Source organism: Amyelois transitella, chromosome 29, assembly GCF_032362555.1.
Source record: "Amyelois transitella isolate CPQ chromosome 29, ilAmyTran1.1, whole genome shotgun sequence".
Taxonomy (NCBI): domain Eukaryota; kingdom Metazoa; phylum Arthropoda; class Insecta; order Lepidoptera; family Pyralidae; genus Amyelois; species Amyelois transitella.
Window position 1 is genome coordinate 4122802 of NC_083532.1, and position 17120 is coordinate 4139921.

At 35.3% G+C, this 17120-nt stretch overlaps 2 protein-coding genes across 3 annotated transcripts in view; one reads left to right on the top strand and one right to left on the bottom strand.

Moving 5' to 3' along the window:
* Positions 1–751: 751 nt before the first annotated feature.
* LOC106133184 (aspartate--tRNA ligase, cytoplasmic) lies at positions 752–12477 on the top strand. Of its 2 annotated transcripts, none has more exons than XM_013332829.2 (13): positions 752–912; positions 1452–1577; positions 1887–2046; positions 3392–3527; positions 4678–4855; positions 5143–5287; positions 6584–6735; positions 7281–7447; positions 8859–8974; positions 10118–10272; positions 10613–10724; positions 11572–11631; positions 12310–12477. In XM_013332829.2, exons 2-13 carry the CDS (start codon positions 1464–1466, stop codon positions 12411–12413), a joined length of 1599 nt encoding a protein of 532 aa, XP_013188283.1. In that variant the 5' UTR covers positions 752–912; positions 1452–1463; the 3' UTR covers positions 12414–12477. The 2 variants fall into 2 exon arrangements, with proteins under 2 accessions (XP_013188283.1, XP_013188284.1); XM_013332830.2 differs by lacking the exon at positions 752–912 and adding an exon at positions 954–1097.
* Positions 12478–12830: 353 nt separating this feature from the next.
* LOC106133183 (zinc transporter foi) overlaps positions 12831–17120 on the bottom strand; it is a 50514-nt gene continuing 46224 nt past the window's right edge. Inside the window, exon 7 of the mRNA XM_060952818.1 lies at positions 12831–15554. Coding sequence (XP_060808801.1) covers positions 15414–15554 — 141 coding nt within the window. The 3' untranslated portion in view covers positions 12831–15413. The remainder of the gene's footprint in view (positions 15555–17120) is intronic.

Here is a 17120-nt window from a genome sequence, read left to right on the forward strand (position 1 = left end):
TTTTGACAAGTTAACAGATTGTGCAGGAAAAGGGAAATGGTTTTCTTTTTTATGCTCGATAGAAAGTTTTACGAAACAGGTGGTAACTAAGTATATAATATTATTTAGGAAGGTAAAACTAAGTGACAGTTTTACATATTTACCTAAATAATATTATGAACCTTATGTATGTATAATAGACATTGCCTACTGGATTTCATATTATTGAAAGTTGACTTAAAACTTGGGTTGTTTATAACTTAGATCTTAAGTTTTATGGATATCTATTTAAAAGGGGTATGTCTGTTTATGATGATTTGTGAGTTGATATACGAATTTCGAAAAAAAAAACATTAAACTTGTCACTTTAGACATTGGCTTGACATTGACAGCGGAGGTGACCGACCGCTTATCAACTAGCGTTGCCGAATTAGCGATAAGTTTACTATCGATAGTTGCTCTTGAAAATCGAAACCACCACCCAATCGATATCTCAGTTATGTACAATAGTATCATAGACTACAATACTATTGATAGTATATATAGTATATAGATAATATTCATAGTAATTTCGATCAATACTATCTATAGTTTTTGCCTATCGACTGTAGCAACACTGTTCAATAAAATTTATATTGTTACTATCGATTGTCTTATCATATATTTTCATCTACATGTGCACACAGTTATGCAATAACTATTTTTGAGTTTGTTTAAATACTATTGCTTTGGCTTAACTATCGATAGCCTGTCGATAGACTATCGATAATAGACTATCGATCAGCGACACTATCATCAAATCAACACATTATTTTAAATACCTAACCTATTTTGCAATTATTTTGCTTATTATTTGGACTTTTTATCAGTACATATAACTTTTATCATTACAGTCTTTAATTTCTAATCATAAAAAACAGTTCTGTGCACCAGGTGAGTCTAAAAACAATTTTATTTTGTTTTAAAATGTCTGACGAAACTTGCAAATAAACTGTGACAATAATTCTAATAAGATACCATTTATACAATTCATGAGTCATTTGTTTATAGTTATGAGGCTAGAGCTTTTGTTAAGATGTCCAAGTGTTGTTAAATTTGTAATAGTTGTGTATTTATAGGTAATGTTTAAATTGACCTAAAAGTTGTTCTATTTTTGTGTTGTAATTTCCTGTTATGTTGACTACTTCTTTTAATTTAATATTTTCTTACTGAATATTTACTCTAATTATTTCTTTGTGCATTTACAAGTCTTTAAAGCTCTGTGCAAGTCTGTTGAAGAGATGGAAGGATTACCCAAAACTGATAATATTGCATTTAGAGAATTATGAATATGTAGAAAGCAAAAGAAAATGTAGTCTCTGCCTAACTCTTCCTAGAAAGATGAGTCATTTTATATACTTAAGTAAGAAATGTATTAATTTTTATCATAAGTATATGATTACAATTTAACAATTTATATCAATTTTTTCCAGCACTTGTCAACAATGGTGGTGTCAGAAGAGTCCAAGCCTGCGATGGAAGGCGAGACAGCCAGCAAGAAGGCAGCCAAGAAAGCAGCAAAGGCTGCGGAAAAACAGCAGAAGAAGGCTGAACATAAGGTAATTTGATGATCCTTAATTAAAAACTTGAACAAAGTTTGTCAAAACATTTTTATAATTAAATGGTTTAAAATTATGCTGTGTGTACCACTCCATCTCTTTCTCAGGGATGTCGTAACAGGCAACTTAGGGATGGGCTTACAAACCTACGATACTCCTCTTAGGCAATGGGACACCATTTAGAATCATAATTATATCTTTGAGCCATCTATACTGCTGAATGTGGCTTGTCAGTCTTTGCGAGATTGTTCTGCCTACCCTGTAAGGTGTAAAGACGTTATTATATGTATATATGTGGTATAATTTCAGGCAGCCAACCAACAACCCCAATCGGAAGAGCCTGACGTGTCGGAAGGTCTATACGGGGTCCGCAAGCTGATCCAGTCATCAGGGGAGTTCCAGGACAGAGTCTACACTGATGTTAAGGACCTGACACCTAGTCTGCACGGGAAGGAAGTCTGGGTTAGAGGTATGTCAGGATAACGTACATATTATTTAGTCTGAAATTAAAAGTGTGGTTCCCGGCTGCAATACAAAAAAAATAGAACCATTCCATTTCTTTCCCATGGATGTAGTAAAAGGCGACTAAGGGATAGGCTCACAAACTTGGGATTCTTTTTTAGGCGATAGGCTAGCAACCTGTCACTATTTGAATCTCAATTCTATCATTAAGCCAAACAGCTGAATGTGGCCATTCAGTCTTTTCCAGACTGTTGGCTCCGTCTACCCCGCAAGGGATATAGACGTGACCATATGTATGTATGAAATAAAAACTATTGAGTAAGATCCCAGGACCCTCAGATCTTGCTTATTTTCTCAACGATTTTTACGATATAGTCACTCTTATATGTGTACTATTATGAGTGTGTGCCTACTCTTTTAGTTATATATTATTATTATTATACTCTAGTTTGGCTAGGCGGCCCATTCTCAGATATCAGGTAGAAATGGTATACAATAACATTACTAACTCATCTTAAAATCAAAGTACTAATTTTTATATACATATACTCGTATGTCACACAGAATATATTTAAAAACAGATATGTCCTATTGGCACATGTTTCTGTGGGCCTTAATTCCTCCCAGATGCTTTAAATTTCATAAAAAAAGGAATCAACTTATATTTTACTATATTATACTTATATTCTCCATCTTTAAATATGATACTCGGGGAACTATTTTAATACCTTTTGTGGACAGTCAGACCAATCCCAAGGGCGAAACATTCTCCCAGACACAATCAAAATACTATATTGCGATTATATCCCTTGCGGGGTAGACAGAGCCAACAGTCTTGAAAATACTTAATGGCCATGTTCAGCTATTTACTTTAATGATAGAATTGAGATTCAAATAGTGACAGGTTGCTAATCTATCGTCTAAAAAAGAATCCCAAGTTTGTAAGCCATTTACACCTTTCATTTGAATGACTATCTTACATGTTTTTTTTTATCAGAATGCCAGTTATCATTATTATGGCCTTCTCTTCCCTTGCATGGGATAGGCAGTCACTTCGTGTAACAGCCAGACTGACCCAATTCAGAAGGAGAAGTAACTATGCATCATTAACATTTTTAAGGTTTTTTTTATACAATTTTATAATAGGTTGCCGGAGTCTGTTCTTGACATGCCCAACCGAAAATTCAAAGAGTATGTAAAGAAAGTACTTTGTGAGAAGGCTTATTATAGGACTGATGATTACCTGAATGATAAAAACATCTGGCTTGAGCTTGGCACAGGAACAACAGGCGATATGAAGTATCCTATAATAATGAATAAAAATTTTGAATTTGAATTTTTGTCCTTCCCAGCTCGTCTCCAAACCTCCCGAGCTAAAGGCAAGCAATGCTTCGCGGTCCTCAGACAGGCGTCCAGCACGATTCAGCTGCTCACCACAGTCGACCCTGAGAGGAAGATTAGCAAGCAGATGGTCAAATTTGTTGGCAAGTAAGTCGGTAGATGGCGCTCTAGAAAAATTTAGAATTGTGTCAATTACTTAGTCACTAGATGGCGTTGTGTGATGAGTTGATAAAAGGTGAGTTTTGTTGACGCTAGATGGCGTTGTTTGAAAATTTGAACGCGCTACGTTATTATTATTTACTAGAGGCCGCCCGCGACTTCGTCCGCATGGAAACCCTATCAATCCCGCGGGAACTCTGGGATAAAAAGTAGCCTATGTGTTATTCTGGGTCTTCAGCTACCTACATACCAAATTTCATGGTAATCGGTTCAGTAGTTTTTGCGTGAAAGAGTAACAAACATCCATACATCCATACAAACTTTCGCCTTTATAATAGTAGTAGGATTTGATATATGTATATATAGTGTCTTTGTATCTAAATTGTACCATATTTGAAACTGGTTTGTTGAGACTTTTGGCCCTGTCAAATTATATCGTTGTATTAGTTTCTGATTGACCAAGTTAATCTCCATACGGTGTTGATTGTAAATTGGACCAAATTTTGAAATATTTATAAATGTAACGCGATTTATAAATGTTGTGCGGTGCCGCAGTGTGAAGGTACAATTATTAAAACACCTGAGAAACTTTATATTCACGTTCCACGTACAAAAACTATGCGGAAAATGTGGTTTCAATTAGCTTCAATTACCATAGTGGCTGAATTGGTTAACTACGAACTTAATTTTCCGGGCAAAGAACTAAAAAGAAATGAAACAATTTGTAAAAAAGATTAAAAATAATCTCAAAATCTTATTATTTTATTTTTACCTTGTGATTTACCTTTTCGAGTTTGACAGCGAAAATTCTTGTTTGGCAACATGTGACGTCACGAATTTTGCTGTTGCTGTTCATTGTCACGTGACTTGAGGGTGAAATATTTAATTACATTTTGTTAATAAAAAAAATATCACCCTTGTTTATTGAGAAAAATATTGTGTTTTTTTTTATTATTTTTTACTATAGAAACTACATTTTCGTGGTAATATTTTATACTTATTTGAGTACAGTCCACATCCGAATTAAAAGTGATTCGTTTCTTTTATAACTATTTTTTTACTATTTTCTTGTTACTGTGTAAATTACTATGCAATAAACATATTACAAACAAACTAACAAACCTTTTACCTCTCACAGCATAACGAAAGAGTCTATAATCGACGTACGCGCAACCGTGGTGAGAACCGCGTCACCGATAGAGTCGTGCTCGGTGAAGGGCGCGGAGCTGGCGGGCCGCGAGCTGTGGCTGGTGTCGGCGGCGCGCGCGCAGCTGCCGCTGCAGCTGGAGGACGCCGCCCGCCCGGAGACCGCCGACGTGAGTGTTGTTTGTTTGTTTGTCACTTATACAGGGTGACATTTAATTCAACTGCATAAATTTAATTGTTAAGTGTACGTTAAAAGAAAAATATCGGCGGGCACAGCTAGTATTTTAATAATAGAGAAGAAGTTATTGACTGAAAGAAATCCCGATTGGGATAAGTTTGCCCATTGTACACATTTTTGTTACATTAATTTTTATGTGCAATAAAGAGTTTACAAACAAACAAACAAATAAACCATATCCAACTTCAATAATTGCAGCATTTTTTTTGGGTTCCCCAGGACCCCGAGGCGCTGAGGATCCGCGTGAACCAGGACACGCGTTTGGACAATCGAGTTCTGGACCTGCGCACGCCGGCCAACCAGGCCATCTTCAGGGTCGAGGCGGGGCTGTGTCGGCTGTTCAGGGAGATACTGACCGACAAAGGTGAGTTAATTCAAAATTATTATTTTTAATTATTAAATAAAATAATTAATAAAAAAAAAATCACTAATTTTTTTTTTTATTAATTTTTCACTGTAGGCAACCTTCTTGGTACGCCATAGCAACGGTTGCCATGATGTTGTTTATAAGAGACTAGCGACCCGCCCCGGCTTCGCACGAGTGCAAAATTCGGAAAAAATTATAAGTACATAAAAACCTTCCTCTTATCACTCTGTTACCTGTCACCTGTTACAAAAAACCGCATCAAAATCCGTTGCGTAATTTTAAAGATTTAAGCATACAGACAAACAGACTAAAATAGCGACTTTGTTTTATACTATGTGACATGTCAAAAATAATTTTTATTGTCTAATGTTCTTAATTTTATGTTGAATAATATAGTGATTTTTAAATGATTATTTTTCTCCTCTTTTCTCCTTCTATCTTCTGTAGGAATAAATAACTTTAATAACTATACTTCCTGCATTCACTATTCAAATGGTATTTATTTTTTTAAAACTTTATTTGACGGCCTCTGTGGCGCAGCGGTAGTACGCTAGTCTGTGACACCGGAGGGCCCGGGTTCCAATCCCTGCCAGTGCGTGATGAGAAAATAACTTTTTCTGATTGGCCTGGGTCTTGGATGTTTATCTATATAAGTATTTATTATGGAATATAGTATCGTTGAGTTAGTATCTTGTTACACAAGTTTCGAACTTACTTCGAGGCTAACTCAATCTGTGTAATTTGTCCCGTATATATTTATTTATTTATTGCACATAACAAAAATATACAAAAGGCGGACTTAATGCCGTTTGGCATTCTCTACCAGTCAACCAGCTGACCGAACAGAAGAACTTTAAGTTGGTGGTGCGATAAAATGCACATGCATACTAAAAAATACATTCATTACCAAAAAAAAATGCATAAATACATACAAGAAACATATAATATGTACATTATAAATACATATACATACATAAAATATCAAATTAGGATGACCCATTATATGTGAAGTTGACGTTGTTAAAGAAAATACTGCAGTGCAGTTTGTTACTGCTTCTTCTGCACGTCGTAGAAGCGGCAGTAAACTTAGTTTTTAAGTAATTTATTTGACGTCAACCAATGTTGTGAAACTAAAAATTTTGACAATTATTAAGCGATATGAAGTATCCTATAATAATGAATATTTTTTTTTAATTTTGGTCTGCCGAAGAAAGAATCCGTTCACAGCATGTTTGAACGCACTTGACTGTATTTTTTACTTTTAAAAGGTAATTTATGTTTTTTTTTTGTCAGGTTTCATTGAAATACACACGCCAAAAATCATATCGGCTGCGTCTGAAGGCGGCGCCAACGTATTCACGGTGTCTTATTTCAAGAGTTCAGCGTATTTGGCTCAGAGTCCACAGCTTTACAAGCAGATGGCCATCGCGGCCGATTTTGATAAGGTTTGTGTGTGTGTGTGTGTGTGTAAAATTATACAGCCTGGTATTTTCTATGTAAGTTAATGAAGTACATTAAAAATTCTTTAAGGATTTAAGTATTTACACTTACATTACGTATCTTGCTTGAAGTCAAGCAGTCAAGGCATAATATTTTTTTTTTCAAGGAACGTACAAAATTTAAATTATTCCTATTTTATTTCTTATCAATTATCCTTAAACAGATCTGGAGAATATAATATAAATAATAGAGGCCGCCCGCGACTTCGTCCGCATGGAAACCCTATCAATCCCGCGACTCTCTGGGATAAAAAGTAGCCTATGTGTTATTCTGGGTCTTCAGCTACCTACATACCAAATTTCATGGTAATCGGTTCAGTAGTTTTTGCGTGAAAGTTATACAAACTTTCGCCTTTATAATAGTAGTAGGATTATAATAGTAGTAGGATGTGTTGAAAACATATTCTCTTAGCAACTTCCATGCCTATTAAATAGATTCAGTCTGTCAATTATTCACTTCAATTTCATTCATTCATTCATTCATTCAACAGGTGTTCACAGTTGGAGCGGTTTTCCGCGCTGAAGATTCGAACACGCACCGACATCTAACAGAGTTCGTGGGTTTGGACTTGGAGATGGCCTTCAAGAACCACTACCACGAGGTGGTGACCATCATCGGGCAGACCTTCACTGACATCTTCAGGGGATTGAGAGACCAGTGAGTGGATTATCTTCTATATATATAAAAGCGAAAAACACTCACTTAGGAATCACGAAATCTCGAAATCTACTGAGCCAATAAAGATGAAATTTGGCAGGAAGGTAGATTTTAATTAGGAGGGATCCACTAAGAAAGGATTTTTGGAAATTCAATTCTTAAGAGGGTGAAATAGGGGTTGCAAGTTTGTATGAAACTTCGTCATTTTTAATGTGGGTTACGCGGGCGAAGTCGCGGGCAACAGCTAGTTAATATATAAAAATATATGTATTTATCAAAAAAGATGAATGAGTGGTAGGATTTGTCGAAAATTGAACAAATTACAAAGTAGCTTGTTTAATGAACTCACAAAATATTCTTGAAATATAAGTAAAGAAAATGATTTCGTCGTAGGCGTCGTGAATAAAATTGCAGAATAAGCTATGGAAATTGCACTGTAATATCGCAACACTCTTAAGTATATTTATACTTTTACAATATGCACTGATGAACTAACTATTAAAGTTAAAAGGACTTTAAATAATAATAACAATAAGTTGAACTAAACAATAAACACGAACTTAAAATATGGTTTTGCGCTAATATTCCATTTTCTGTTCCTTTTTTTTAATTTCATTTGTTTTCCAGCCAGTACTACCTACTTTCCAATGAGTTTATGTTTCATATTAACTGCCTGTTTGACCATAGCTATTGTGCCTTAATTGGTACCGGTACCTTGTTTTAGGTACCGGTATCTGACTACTGAAATAGTAATTTTGGTACCGAAACCAGGCCATAAAGACTTATAAAGACATATTAGACATATTATAAAGCCCTATTTACTCTGTCTGTATGTAAACGCTTATGTCGGTAACTTGTGGATTTATTTTGTTCCTGTTTGAAATTTTATATAGAGGATTTTCTGAGTAATATTTACAAATACTACTCGTACGAAGCCGCGGCGGGTCGCTAGTTAATGTACAATTAATCTATGCTAGTGCCGTGTGGTTCCCGGCACCAATAGATTAAAGAATAAGACCACTCCATCTCTTTCCCACGGATGTCGTAAAAGGCGACTAAGGGATTGGCTTATAAACTTGGGATTCTTCTTTTAGGCGTTCGGCTAGCAACCTGTCACTATTTTAATTTCAATTCTATCATTAAGCCAAACAGCTGAACGTGGCCTTTCAGTTTTTTCAAGACTGTTGGCTCTGTCCACCCCGTAAGGGATAAAGACATAAACATATGTATGTATGTATGATTCTTCTTTTAGGCGTTCGGCTAGCAATCTGTCACCATTTGCATCTCAATTCTATCATTAAGTCAAATAGCTGAACGTGGCCTTTCAGTTTTTTCAAGACTGTTGGCTCTGTCCACCCCGCAAGGGACATAGACGTGATGATATGCTTTTTTTCTGCTCTGTTCTGTTCAGATACGCAACGGAGATAGCCGTGGTGGGGCAGCAGTACAGAGTGGAGCCGTTCAAATTCCTCGACCCCCCTCTTAGGCTGGAGTTCCCACAGGCGATACAGATGTTGAAGGAAGCTGGTGAGATATACATACATACATTTATTTATTTATTTTATTTATTTATTTATGGAAGTCTTACAGTCTTATTTATATGATATATAAGTAATAGTAATATAATGCGATTGCTAATTACAAGACTTCACAAGTAGAATTGCAACTATGGAAAGATTTACACAAAACTGCGTCATGACATATGTACATAGATAACAAAAAAAAAAAAACAGACAAAAGCAATATACTTATGAAATATCAATAAAATATATAATACATACATACATAAAATCACGCATCGTTCCCGGAGGGGTAGGCAGAGACTACATCTTTCCACTTGCCACGATCTCTGCAGTATGCAGACATTCTTCGCTTCATCCACATTCATAACTCTCTTCATGCAAGCTCGGCGGTTTCGGGTACTTTTGACCTGACTCGGGTACTCTTGTGAGATATACATATAATATAATAGACGAACGCAGTGCTTTGATGAACGTGGATGAGGCAAAAGTATGCCGGCCTTTAAGTATATTAAGTAGATATATATACATACATACATATAATCACGTCTATGTCCCTTGCGGGGTAAACAGAGCCAACAGTCTTGAAAAGACTGATATAGGCCACGTTCAACTATTTGGCTTTAAGATAGAATTGAGATTCAAATAGTGACGGGTTGCTAGCCCATCGTCTAAAAGAAGAATCCCAAGTTTATAAGCCGATCCCTTAGTCGCTTTTAACAAAATCCATGGAAGCGAGATGGAGTGGTCCTATTCTTTTTTCTATTGGTGCCGGGAACCACACGGCACAAGTAGATACGAGTATAAGAAGGAAGTATGCAGAGATCGTGGCAATTGGAGAGATGTAGTCTCGTGTCTACCCCTCCGGGGAATAGGACCACTCCGTCACTCTCCCATGGCTGTCGTAAAAGGCGACTAAGGGGTAGGCTTATAAACTTGAAATTCTTTGTTTAGGCGATGGGCTAGCAACCCGTCACTATTAGAATCTCAATTCTATCTTAAAGCCAAACAGATGAACGAGGCCTATCAGTCTTTACAAGACTTTTAGCTCTGTCTACCCCGCAAGGTACATAGACGTGATGATATGTATGTATGTATTTTATGTATGTATGTATGTACCTACAATGAAAAATAAAATGTTCTCCATCAGGCGTGACAATCGGGGAGGAAGATGACCTCTCGACGCCCGATGAGAAACTCCTCGGCAGGCTGGTGAAGGCCAAGTATGACACCGACTTCTACATCCTGGACAAGTACCCGCTGGCCGTGAGGCCGTTCTACACGATGCCCGACCCGAATAATCCGGTGAGTATTCCCGCGGGAATTGTGGGAATTTTGTGTTTTTTTACTACGCTTTTTTATTAGCTTGGGTTGTATGTATGTATATATGTATGTAACGGAATCTTTGAGCTTAATTTTCACTGGTTTCTAAACGTCTGATCAACTTGGAACTTTGCACACGTATCAAGGACCGATGACAATGCAATATTTTGATAAGAGTTTCTCATTATCCTTATTAAAACTGCCAGGATTAATAAATTCATTTTTAGATCTTTCGTAGAAGAGTAAGAGAGACAGAGATAGCACCAGTGCCAGTAATCTCCATACAAAAATATTTTTTAATTTCATTTTTCATTTTTTCCAGAAATGGTCAAACTCGTACGACATGTTTATGAGAGGCGAAGAGATACTCAGCGGCGCTCAGCGGATACACGACCCGGACTTCCTCACCGAGAGGGCGAAGCACCATGGGATTGGTGAATACATACATACATACATAAAATACATACATAAAATCACGCCTCTTCCCCGGAGGGGTAGGCAGAGACTACCTCTTTCCACTTGCCACGATCTCTGCTATATTATTTAATATTAGAGGCCGCCTGCGACTGCGTCTGCGTGGAATCATTCCCGCGGGGATTTCGGGATAAAAAGTAGCCTATATGATATTCTGGGTCTTCAGCTACCAAATTACAACGTAATCGGTTCAGAAGTTTTTGCGTGAAAGAGTAACAAACATCCATACTGACATACAAACTTTCGCATCTATAATATTAGTAGGATTATTGACGGCCTCTGTGACGCAGCGGTAGTACGCTTGTCTATGACACCGGAGGTCCCGGGTTCGAATCCCGGTCACTGCATGATGAGAAAAGAACTCTTTCTGATTGGCCTGGATCTTGCATTTTTATCTATTTAAGTATTTTGTATAAAATATCGTATCGTTGAGTTTGTATCTCGTAACACAAGTCTCGAACTTATTTCGACGCTAATTTCTGTGTAATTTGTCCCGTATATATACATATATATATATTTTATTTCATTCGGTTGAATAACGGCAAATTTTACAATTCATTAGCTTATAAAATCAATATTTTAGAACCAATTATGACTATGCGTGTGTGTGTTTACCGGCACCAAAGAATAGGACCACTCCTCATGTCGTAAAAGGCGTCTAAGGGGAAGGCTACTAAACTTAGGATTCTTGTATTCGATGGGATAACAACCTGTCACTATCTTATTTTATTATATTTTAATCTTAATACCATCAAAAAAAGTGGCATAAACAAAGTCGATAATATTATATCGTTTTTTTTTTCACAGATATCAGCAAGATAGCTGCATACATAGAGTCTTTTAGATTAGGTTGCCCCCCTCACGCCGGTAAGTAGTTTGTTTTTTTTTGCTATTGTAGGCAACCTTCTTTGTATACGCCATATAGAAACGGTTGCCATGGTTTTGTTAGTTACAAAAATGTCAGATATATTTTTTATTGTTAAATATATTTATTATAATTAATTCAAACTTGGGATTCTTTTTTAGGCGACAGGCTAGCAACCTGTCACTATTTGAATCTCAATTCTATCATTAAGCCAAATAGCTGAACGTGGCCTTTCAGTCTTTTCAAGACTGTTGGCTCTGTCTACCCCGTAAGGGATATAGACGTGATGATATGTATGTATGTATGTAATTCAGACGCCTTGAGAGGTAGAATATGTTTGCACAAAATCTGTATCTAAATAATTAAGTACCATAAATTGTAACCATATTTAAGGAATAAATGATTAGTATGGTTCCCGGTACCAATAGAAAAAGAATAGGACCACTCCATCTCTATCCCATGGATGTCGTAAAAGGCAACTAAGGGATGGGCTTATAAACTTGGGATTCTTCATTTAGGCGACGGGCTAGCAACCTGTCACTATTTGAGTCTCAATTACATCATTAGCCAAACAGCTGAACGTGGCGTATCAGTCTTATCAAGAGTGTTGGCTCTGTCTACCCCGCAAGGAATATATACGTGTGATGATATGTATGTATGTTTAGTATTTTGTTTTGCAGGAGGCGGCATCGGAATGGAGAGAGTAGTGATGCTGTACCTCGGTCTGGACAACATCAGAAAGACCTCGATGTTCCCCCGTGACCCTAAGAGAGTCACGCCATAGAAAGTCTCAAATATAATTTGTTGTATATGGGTTTTGTAATAAATTATTATGTAAATGTATAAAACTTTAATTTTCCTATGATATTGTAAAAGGCGACTAAGGGAATGATTAATGAACGTGGCATTTGTGAAGTAGTATGAAGGGATTGTGGAATCTAGTGGAATAAAAAGACACATCTCTCTGCCTAACCCCATTTTGAGAGGTGTGATTTTATTTGTAGGAGATGGGCTAGCAACCTGTCACTATTCGGATCTCAATGCTATCATTAAGCCAAACAGCTGAACATGGCCTTTCAGTCTTTTGAAGACGTGATTATATGTTATGTTATTTTTATAGATTCCGTGTTCCCTCGCCGTAAAAACATCGGTCACCGCTCAAAATGGCCGGTGTGCATGCGTGTTAATAAAAATTCATATAATATATTTACTGGATTTTTATTGTAAATTACCTAAGAATGCTATTAGCACCCAGAATCGAGCTTAAGAAGGAACCATTTCAAGATTTTCTTGATTTTAAATTGTTCTTTAATTCTAGACACTTTTAAGAGTTCACTAACAATAATTTTAAATAATTAACATCTTAACATACACATTGAAATTAGACACATTTTATGATAAGTATGATGAAAAATAATTTTTAAAAAGTACATTATGATTTAGGCCTCATTTCGTTTATCATAAACTGATATAATTATTTATTGGTGATATTTTCATACTTATATGATTTTACATATTACATTCATCACTTATGTTAATAAAAGTTAACTCTGATATTTTAACAATTACATTTTTGAACGTAATAATTTTCGTATGAAGGTTAATATAACAATGCATAACTAAAGGTTAGTGAAAATATTTTCTAAAATGCCTTCTTTATTTTTAAAAATCCCCAGAATGCGTTCTGAATAGAGAACACAATCTTAACTTAAAATTAAGGAGGCACAAATGTTTAACGTAGGTACACATTTTTTAATACTCATTTTCTTTAATAGTATCTAGAATTGAAGAACAGAATTTACATTATATTTACAACTAACTTAATTTATATATTCGAACAAAAAAAAAATGCTTTACATTAAGTATAACTTGAGCTAAGTACATTGATATTAATTCATTTGGATGTGTTGTTATTTTTAATTCAATAAAAAAAAACTATTTCTTTTACTTATTCCCTTTTTCCGACAAAATTTCAGATACGTTATTTGAAATATATTTTTGTTATTATATTAAATATGATCACTCCTCGGAGGGGTAGGCAAAGACTACATCTTTCCACTACCCCTGCATACTTGCTTCAACTATATTCATGATTTTTTATGGAAATTCATTGATTAAGAGTAAACTGTTTCCTTCACCAGACCATCACTCGAACAAAGTATATTAATAAAATTAAAACATCAAATTTTCACAACAGCAATAAATGGAAACTGAATTAAATTAATTATTATTTTGTTTTGTATTCAAAAAACTGTTTTTATTGAATTAAAAATGACATACTACGTAATTAAAAAATAAAGCACAATCATTGAATATTTCATTGAAATAATTACAATTTCGAATATTTTGGTCGTGATTTTCCTTATACATAGGTACACAAATCATTTTTGAAATCACATCAGTACAAATTTATCTATTAATAATTTAGCGTCCGTTATATTTTACAAATTTTCCATGAAAATGACGCTATATATACGCTGATTACTGCTCAAAAATATTATCAAATTGATATCATAATCACATTGACAAAATCACTGGATTTTTATCATTTAACATAGTTTATGAATTATACATACATATATGAATAAAAAAGACACTTATTTCACTGTTTTGCCGTTGTCACATTATTTTTATTCATTACACTTTTGTTTTTAAAATCACTTCACTTTTGAAACATAGGAAATCTTTGCGCTGCACTTAAATTGCGCTTGCGCAGTGGGAATCATATTAGATCCTTAATCTAAAAAAAAAAACGATACACGAATAAAATTGGCAGCACTGTGCTCGTCGTAGACATCTGTCAGTTATAGCACCTGTGCGAACCGGCGCCATTTTGGTTCAATTTATATTCCGAGTGTTACAATTTCAATAGGATAATTCACACTGAACGGTTGAGACGGTGTAATCACATTAGCGATTTGAAGCATTACATTTCAGAGTCTAATCACATACATTTTGTCAGTCCATAACATTTTGTTCCATTTTGACATAAAGTCCACATGATTATAGCGAGGGTGGGTAGATGCGTCCCAATAATAATACTGTATTGTTAATTTGTTTAAAAAAACAGTAATTTTTTTTTTTATAAGTTTGTCGTCACTTTTTACTTAGTGAATCTCATCTCAAGGAAAGAAATAATAATTCTTAATAAACATATAAATAAGGCGTCCATATTGATATTCCAAATGAGAAAATAAGTTTTTTGGTCTTCCACGTTAAAACCACGGAACTTTGAAATTTTACTAACTATAAATAGTTTTCAGTGCACAAGACATATTTTCATCCCGAAAAAAACAAGAATACTGTTAACATTACATTATTTCAACACAAACCTTTCACTTAAAAGACGCCTACCCCTCCGCCCTCATCATTTCACACACTGACAAAAGAGTAGGTCATAATCAGAGATCGGAATAGGTAGATTGATTTTATGTGCTTGCATCATGAATTACCATAGAAAGCATAACATGGATAAGCCTCTTTTCCGGGATTCCATTTCAGTACTCACACTAACAGTAAACAACATTGTCCGCGGGTAACATAGGACTACAATTTGCGTGAACGAAGTCGGGGGGGAACAGCTACCACTAACAAATTCTTCATCCCACTTGTGAAAATTCCGGAAAAAATCTTAATAATTTACAAATCCCGCAATCCCGGACGGAGGAATGTCCATATTAATATATACGTTTCAGTTCATTGACCCCAATTCAATCTACCTATTCCGCGATCTCTGGTCACAATACCCACCCTATATAAGTACATTCGCTCGTATAATCACCGATCAACCGAACAGGTTCTTCAGGTCGTGCTCGTACATAGCTATGACCAGCATGACCCCTATACCAGTTGCCAGGCCCATCAGTTGGAGTATGCACTGGCACAGAGTCCCCTCGTTGCTGTGAGACGTGCTCAGCTCCGGCATCTGAGGAATTCAAAAATCAAATTCAAAATTCAAAATTTTTATTCATTACTATAGGATACTATATATCGTTTAATAATAGGGTACCGGACAGTAATCGAAAAAAAATCTAAGTTGTGTTTTAAAATAAAGTTTGTTATACAAGAACAGCACATAATAAAGATTTTTAAGAAATAACAATGATTTATAATTTTAAATCAATAAATAAAGTTGCAAAAATCCAATATTTTTTATCTGTGCAGCGTAAGAACCCAAACACCAATCACAGTGGGTGACGTCATACGTAATGAGTGATAAGTAAACACCACTGCTTTGTATGTTATTTCGAGTTATTCTACGATTTACTTGCATTTTTCTAAAAATATTTAATTGTAATTAGTTACGAATTGAAGGACTTTACTCATAACAGAAGTTGTCGCAAGTGCTTGAAGCCGCCTCAAACCGAATCAAGCTTTTATCATGGAACAAGGTTACAAACCGACAATAGAAATCTCCCAAAAGATTGATATTTTCATGGTCGGCAGTTCCTTTGCCACTAATACCGATTTTTATTTTGCTGAATTTAGCAATGTGAAAACATTTGTGTAAGTAGGTATTTCAACCTCTTTTTGTTATCTTAACAACAGAAATGATTGAAGAAATTACAAACGAAAACATAACCTAAAACTAGTTTCATTGTTTACAAAGTTATTTTCACATATGTTTTTTTTCTATGATTTTAAAGGTTAGATATTTATGGGTTTTGCATGTTTCAAGATCTGCGAGAAAATACTTAAATTATCCAAGCACTGATCACTTGTAATATGGCTTGTAGTTTGTTTTCCAAACATATGACGTCACGCGATCTGAATTGACGTAAAGTGCTGTTTTCGCGGCAATTTTAAATAAATTACGTTTTTGACGTTTTTAAATACTCCAAAAGATTTATTTATTTAAAATAATATTTTTTATGGATATATAAATAAATAAAGATTATTTTTAAACACAATCTGAAAAGTTGTCCGGTACCCTATTGTCAAATAAATTACTTAAAAACTAAGTTTACTGCCGCTTCCAAGGCGTCAGTGCAGAAGAAGCGGTAACAAACTGCACTGCAGCATTTTCTTCTTCAATGAATGAAAATTTGTTATAGATACATACATTTGGTCACGTCTATATCCCTTGCGGGGTAGACAGAGCCAACAGTCTCGAATAGACCGAATGGCCGCGTTCAGCTATATGGCTTAATGATAGAATTGAGATTCTAATAGTGACTGATCGCTAGCTCATCGCCTAAAAAAGAATCCCAAGTTTGTAAGCCTATCCCTTAGTCGCCTTTTACGACATCCATGGGAAAGAGATGGAGTGGTCCTATTCTTTTTTGTATTGGCGCCGGGAACCACACGGAACAAACATACATACATGTTATAGATCTAGACATATTATAAACAAAAGCAATTAAGCACATATAGAAAAAAAGAAAAGGACGTCGTAAAAGGCTGTTAAGCTTGGGATTCTTCTTTTAGGCGATGGGCTATCAGTCTTTGGAAGGCTGTTGGCTCTGTCTACCACGCAAGGGATAAAACCCAT